The following is a 7164-nucleotide window of genomic DNA, read 5'->3' as shown; positions in this document are numbered from 1 at the left end:
CCCCCCTCCCCTCCACACCCTCCTTTCCCCCCCACTCCTTGTTCCAGGCCTCCTTTGACTGCTCTGTCCTCCTGAAATGACTAAGTCTGAGTGTGTAGGGAAGCAATGTGGGGACCACCCCAACCCACCTGGGCTGAGACTCTGGGAAGACATGACCTGGTGGGTTGGAGGGTCTTGAATTCTGAGGGGCGAGTGGGATGGGGTGGAGCCCGTGCAGCCCAGCTGTGCGGGAGGCTTCAGGTTGGACCATAGAGTGGATCCTGGGGTGACTTGTCTATCCGACTGGGGTTCCTGGTCGGCTGGGTGGGGCCTAGGCCCAGGCCCTCCATTCTGGGGAAGCATCAGGAATGGGTCCTATCTCTGCCCCATTAGGCCCCACTTTTGCCCACCCTCGGAGACTGCAGGATTGCAGGCTTAGGGGCACTTCCCTACCTGCCCACTGGGGGCAGGTGGGGAGGCTGGGCCCTGGGGACCAAGCTTGAAAGGGTCCTCCCCGCCTGGGGGTCTGGAAAGCTAGGGGGTGCCAGGGGACCCGGCCCGACCAGCTGAAAGGCCACAGGAGCAAAATGTGGCAGGAAGGGCCTGTCCAGCCCGCCCGAGGTTAGAATGCACGTGCGGGGCAAACAGGACACACTTCAAATACCACCCCGGAGTACAGTTAGCCCCCACAAACTCCCTGGGGATGTGGGAACATTCAGAATACCATTTATCGGTGGGACACTATACAGATGACATCATAGTGAGAGGAATGGATACAGAAGAGGCAACACTTTGGAGTCCCTGGGTGGTGCCAGTGGTTAATGCACTTGGCAGTTAACTGGAAGGTTGGAAGTTTGAGTTCACCCAGAGGTGCCTTGGAAGAAAGCCCTGGCGATCTACTTCCAAAAACTCAGCCATTGAAAACCCAACGGAGTAGTTCTACTCTAATACACACGGGGTTGCCAGGTGGGTCAGAGTAGAACTTCGGTTTTTTTTGTTGTTATTCTGAACTTAATACCATTTACTTTAGCTTGGTTTGCAGGGATAAATGGGGACATTGGAGAGCACACAGACAGCAGAACGGATGAAAGAGAAAAAAGGATAGCTTATCCTGAGATAGGGAACCCTGGGGGCAGACTGGTTAAGAGTTTGGCTGCTAACCAAAAGGTCGGCAATTGAATCCATCAGCTGCTCCTTGGAAACCCCATGGGGCACTTCTACTCTTTTCTATAGGGACGCTGTGAGTTGTAATTTACTCGACAGACACAGGTTTGATTTTTTTGTTGTTGTTGTTGTCCCAGGATAACAAAGAAGCTTCCAAATGGACAGGATTATTTGACTAATTGGAGACAAAGATCTAACATTTAGACGTTCTCTTATAACCAATACATCAAATCTCGGGAAAATGACAAGACTTGACGTGGGGCCACCCTTTAGATGGGGGGGTCAGTGATGAGCACATGCAGCTGATCGGTATGGTTAATTCCATACCGACTGATTCCAGCCCACTGGCCTCTGACCGGAAACCATGCAGCATCTAGGAGACCCTGGTTTTACGGGACCCACAGGGGCCACACGATAATAAGGACGGAGTTACAGGTCCTGGTGGAGGCTGGACTCAGTCCTGCACAGAGGGTGGCACTAAGCCAGGTCCCTGAGGCTGCCTGGGAGGGGTGGGGGGAAGAGGGCAGGTCCCACGGCAGGGACAGAGGAGCCCACTGAGGCAGGCGGCAGCAGCTTCCTCTGCTCCAGGCTGGCAGGGGCACAGGCAGTGTGCACGGCTCCAGGGCAGGGTGCCTTGTCAGCGCAAAGGACTGAGGGGATCACAGCAGTCGGAAACCAGGGAAGGGGTGGGCCAGGTAGCTGGCCAGGCTAAGTTCAAAGCAACTAGCTGGGGACGAACACGACTTCAGGAAGGACACTAAGTCCATCCTGCGCTCGGGTGCAAGGCAGGATTCAGCGCCTACAGCATGTCCTCAGAAAGGGGGACAGTTGGCACCTAAGTGGGCAGCCAGTGAGAAGAGCAGCGTGTGTGTGTGTCACACGTCAGAACAAACGCACAGTGGGCTGCCTCTCAGCGCACCAGCAAATACCTGAGGAAGGGGATGGGGGAAAGAGGGGTAACACCAGGACATGGCTACCTGGAGGAAACGCTAGCTGGACAGGTCACCACGCAACACTGAGGCAGTGAGGCTCAGACTCGCCAGTTACAGGTCAAGTAGATGGCACTTCTGTAGAAGCAGTCTTTAGTAAGTGTGAATGGGCTGACCGGGAGGCTCCAACCACACAAGGCGACCCCAATCCGAGGAGAAGTCCTAGGAGACGCCCCAGAGTTGTCTCCTGGGGACCTGAGCCGGCCGTGCAGCAGGATCTGCTCCAGTAATGGGTGGAGGTGGCACTGCGTCCTGTCTGCCTTAGACCGCCTCCCTGGCCTGGGCTCTGACCTTCGGGGCGTGTGGGGGAGGGGTGCATGTTTGCAAGCAGCTCCCGCTCCGCCCCCAGCAGGTTTTGGAGCCTCCCAAAGGCAGCCGCCAGGTGAGCATGGTGGAGAGGGGGCAAAGAAGAGTGTGCCAGGAACAAGGAGATGCTCAGGCCTGGGTCTTCTGGATTCGATCTCTCTCAACTGACCTCCAGGACCAGCTCAGGCCCTCATTCCTGGAGCTGCGGGCTGCCCACATGCAGCTGAAGGGTGGCTCAGCACCTCCAGAAAAAGGTGTGGGGGAGAGGCTGCAACCCCTGAGAAACTGGGCCCTTTTTCCCTGAGGACAGGCCACCCTCGGTGAGCTCTGTGGCCCGGGGCAAAGCTCTCAGCCCCAGAATGGGCCCCCTATTTGACAAATGAGGACCAAGCATTCTACAGGGTGTGTGTTGTTATGCAAATGCGTTATCTCCACCCAGGAGGGAGAGATTTCAGAAACCTCCATCTCCCGCCCACCCCACCCCCACTCCAAGCCGCCGAGGGGCCCAGGGTGGGGCCTGGAATCACGATTTGGAAGACGCTCCGCCTGATTCTGATAAGGCCCAGCTCAGAACTCACCGGCTCTGGCCATCTCGGTGACGGGTGTCCCGAGCCCATCCCCCTCTTGTGGGGCAGAGCGCCTCGCCTCCAGGGGCACTGTAGGCTCCTCTGCCCTTTGGCATCCCTAGGTCGATCTCAGCCGAACAGCTCAAGGCGGGGTGAGGCTGAGGTAGGGCTTTGGGAAGACCCTACCCAAGACCTGGGCTAACTGGACCCAGGTGGGCACTAGGGCCTTGGGCGCCAGCCTCGCTCCTCCCCCATTCACTGGCTCCAAGGTTAGGACAGTGACCTGGAGGCTTAGCTTCCCCCTTCACTGGGTTCCCAGGGAGGTCCAGAGGCTATTCACCCACTGGCTGGTCTGGCGCTAAAAGAACTCCTGGTGGATGAAGTATGGTGTAGCCCCGGGAACACTGGGACCCCATCAGGTAACCATGTACCTGCAGCTCCCCCTCCCCCCTTGGAGACTGACCGGCCTTGGAGGAAAGGTTCTGACCAGCATGCCTACTTGGGGGACCCCAGCCTGGGGCCACATTTGGGTGCACTCCTTGGTGAGAGCAGACTACTCCAGGCCGCAACAGCCAGAACCCACCGGGGCCCCTCCCCAGGATATGGAGACATTTTAACCTTGCCTTGACCTTCGTGCAAGCCCAGTCGCCAGGCCCGCCCCCACCTCCGGGGCAGGCCCTACTCCCAGGGGGTCTTTCCGGCCAGGCTGCGGATCTGCACACGCCAACAGATGCACAAGAAAAACAACTTTTATTAAAAGTACTAGGCTTGGGGTAGGGCAGGGCTGCACAAGGGGCTCGGGTCGGGTGGGGGGGTCGGGTGGCCTCACTCCCGCAGGCCCCCCATGAGGCCCCTCTCGGCAGAGGCGTTTCCCAGGATGAAGCCCACCGCCAGGGACACGGTCTGGTCGAAGGAACCGCGCAGCTGCTCCACGTGCTGGTTCAGGGTCAGCAGCTGGTCTCGCAGCGGGCCCAGGGTGGCCGCGATGTGACCCAGGTGCCCCAGGGTTTCCAGAAGGGCGTCGTTCAGCGACGAGGGAGCGCGAGGGGGCGCGCGCTCCCCAGGGCGGCCAGGCAGCGGGTCCGGGTACCCCTCGGTGGGGGTTGGTGCCGGCGACGAGGAGCTGGGAGCGCGGGAGAGCGTAGGCTCCTGGGGGAGGCCGGGCAGGGGGTCCGCTCCCTCTACGGCGCGGGCGGGGGTGAAAGTGGCCGCTGGGCCGAGTGCCGGCGGCGGCGGGGAGTCGGGGGCGCGTGGTGCGCCTGCAGACTTCGGAGGGGACGGGCTGAACCTGAGCGTCCAGGTGTGTTCTGCGTCGGGGTCGCGGTCGGCCAACGGCGGCGAGGCGTCTGGGAACGCGGAGCCGGGATCGGGTCCGCCAGCCCGAGTGCCGCGCCCGCCCTGCCCGCTCCTCCCGGGTCCCCCGTCCCCTCCCTTCCCCCCACCCGGGGGAGACCAGTCCCGCCGTCCTACCTGGCTCGTTAGGGGCGGGCGCAGGCGCGCTCGGGGCCGGGCGGCGGCCGCGCGGGGGGCGTCCGGGTCCTGGGGAGCGGCGGCGGCCGCGCCTGTGCCCGTGGTCGCCCAGGAGCGCCATGAGCTCCCGGATCTGCGCGTCGAAGGGTCCCGGGGGCTGGCCTTGCGCGTCGCGAACTTTATCCTTGAGGAATTTGTAGCGGCGACGACACTGCGCGGGCGTGCGCCGCACTTGCTGGCGGGCCAGCGCGGCCGACACGCGGCGGTAGGTGGGCAGCGCCTGGCGGCGGTCCAGTAGCAGCGAGCGCCACACGGCGGGTTCCAGTAGCGTGGCCAACAGCAGCTCCGTCTCCCGGGCGCTCCAGGGCGTGCGCTGTGCAGAGCCGGGCGACACGGGTAACACCGGCGCCGCCAGCGCGCCGGGCGGAGTTCCCGGGGGGTCCCTGGCCGGCCACGGCTCGTGGTCCGGGCTGACCGGCGACGACGGTTCGGGGGTAGCGAACGGGGCGGGTGGGGGAGGCCGTCGGGGCCGGAGCAGCATCTTGCGGCCGGGGCCCACTGGGCTCTGGCCGCGGGGTGTGGGGTCCGGAGCTGGAGGCGGGCGCCGCACGTGCCGCCCACACGCGTTCTGACGACCTGCGCGGCCGCCCCGTCCGCCCCCGGAGCCGGGTCTACGCGTCCCGCCCACCGCCGGGCCCGCCCCTCGCGTCCCGCCCCCTGCCCCGACAGACTTGGCTCTTCTGAGGCTACCCGCGTGGTTCAGTTTGGTGCTTTCTTGCTCTGTCATTTTCCTGCCCTTCTCCCTAGGCGACGAGGGGACAGGGCCTGCCCCGTGGGAAGAACCTCCAAAACAATAGGGATTGCATTTTAAAAGCTTTTTAATTAAAATACAACATAATACGGCAAAGTGGGTATGGCATACAGTTCTATTTATTTTTTTTATTTGATGAAAATACACACACCAAAATGTTCACCAGTGCAACGGTTACCACCTTCACGATACAGCGACCTTGGTTACGTTTTTTATATTGTGCGATAATCGCTGTCCTTTTTGAAAACGTTCCACCACTATTAACGTAAACTAAGTGTCCTCCGAACAAAAGCACCCCCCTTTTCACCCTTTCCCACCACTGGTGACCAGTAATAATCCTTGGTTTCTATATATTTGCTTATTTCGTGTGATATCATACAGTTCTTGTCCTTTGGCAACTGACTTATTTTGCTCAGCATGTTTTCAAGGTTCATCCTTGTGGAATGCTTCAGGACTTCGTTTGTCTTTATGGCTGTGTAATATTCCATTGCACGCATATACCACGTTTTGTTTATCCATTCACCTGTTGATGGACATTTTGGTGGTTTCCGGCTTCTGGCTGTTGTGAATCGTGCTGCAGTGAACATGGGTGTACAGATTTCTGTTTGCCTTTCTGCCTTCACTTTTTCTAGGTCTGTTCCTAGGATTGGGATTGCTGAGTCATATGGTAGTTCTATTTGCAACTTTTTGAGGAACCATCGAACTGTTATCTATAGCGGCTGTACCATTTTACATTCAACCGGCAACGGATAAAAGTTCGTTTCTCCACAACCTCGCCAATGCCTGTTGTTTTTCATTTTTGTGATCATTGTTGGTCTAACGGGTGAGGTGATATCTCATTGTGGTTTTGATTTGCGTCTCTCTAATGGCTAATAGGGTCGCTATGAGTCGTAATCGACTCGACAGCAATGAGTTTGGTTTTCTTTTTTGGAATGGCTAATGAAGGAGCCCTGGTGGTACAATGGTCGAGCACTTGGCTGCTAACTGAAAGGTCAGTGGTTCGAACCCACCAGGCGCTCCATGGGAGAAAAGACCTGGCGATCTGCTCCCGCAAAGATTACAGCCTAGGAAGCCCTCTGGGCCAGTTCTGCTGCATCCTGTAAGGTCTCTATGAGTCAGAATTGACACAACGGCACACACGACTCTGGCTAATGATGTTGAACATCTTTTCATACGTGCTTGTTAGCCATTTGAGCATCCTCTTCCGTGAACTGATTGTTCAAGTCCTCTGTCCGTTTATTGATTGAGTTGTCTTTTTGTTGCCAAGTTGTAAAAGTTATAAATGTTTTGGATATTAGGCCTTTACCCGCTATATGGCTGCCAAAAATTTTCTCCCAGTCTGTAGGTTGTCTTCTCACTTTATTGATAAAGTTCCAGAAATTTTTAACATGGGCTAGCTCTTTCACCCAGAAAAGCAATAGAACGTTTCCACTACCCAGAAGGCTCCCTTGAGCCCCTTTCCTGGCAGTGTCCCCTAAGAGGTGACCGGTATTTTGGTCCCTGTCACCTTTAGTCAGGTTTGCCTGTTCTAGAATTTCACAAAAGTGCAGTCACACAGAATGCATGTTCCCACAGCTTCCTTCGCTCAGTGGGATGATTTTTGGCTTCTTATGTCGTTGTGTTGCTACCACGTTCTCTTCTCGTAGTTTCCTGTGTGTTCCACTGTTGATGGACATTGGACGTATTTCCAGTTTGGGGCTATTTTGAGTAAAGCTGCCTGCACATTCTTGTACATATCTTTGTGAACACAGCCCTCATTTCTTGTGAATGTACACGTAGGGCTGTGTGTAGGGACAACCTGTATTCAGCTGTAGTAGATTCGACTAAATAGTTCCCCAGATGGTCACACTGGCTTAGGATCCCAACCAGCGCCCCCGAG

At 57.7% G+C, this 7164-nt stretch overlaps 1 protein-coding gene across 1 annotated transcript; it reads right to left on the bottom strand.

The window, feature by feature from the left end:
- Nucleotides 1-3829: 3829 nt before the first annotated feature.
- UTF1 (undifferentiated embryonic cell transcription factor 1) lies at nt 3830-5015 on the bottom strand. Its single transcript, XM_004374991.1, has 3 exons — nt 4475-5015; nt 4190-4350; nt 3830-4150 (listed from the first exon to the last, which is right to left on the bottom strand). Exons 1-3 carry the CDS (start codon nt 5013-5015, stop codon nt 3830-3832), a joined length of 1023 nt encoding a protein of 340 aa, XP_004375048.1.
- Nucleotides 5016-7164: the final 2149 nt, after the last annotated feature.

This window comes from Trichechus manatus, unplaced genomic scaffold (assembly GCF_000243295.1).
Source record: "Trichechus manatus latirostris isolate Lorelei unplaced genomic scaffold, TriManLat1.0 scaffold00031, whole genome shotgun sequence".
Classification (NCBI taxonomy): Eukaryota; Metazoa; Chordata; class Mammalia; order Sirenia; family Trichechidae; genus Trichechus; species Trichechus manatus.
The sequence above is the reverse complement of the archived record's forward strand: the minus strand, read 5'-3'. Positions and strand labels throughout refer to the sequence as shown.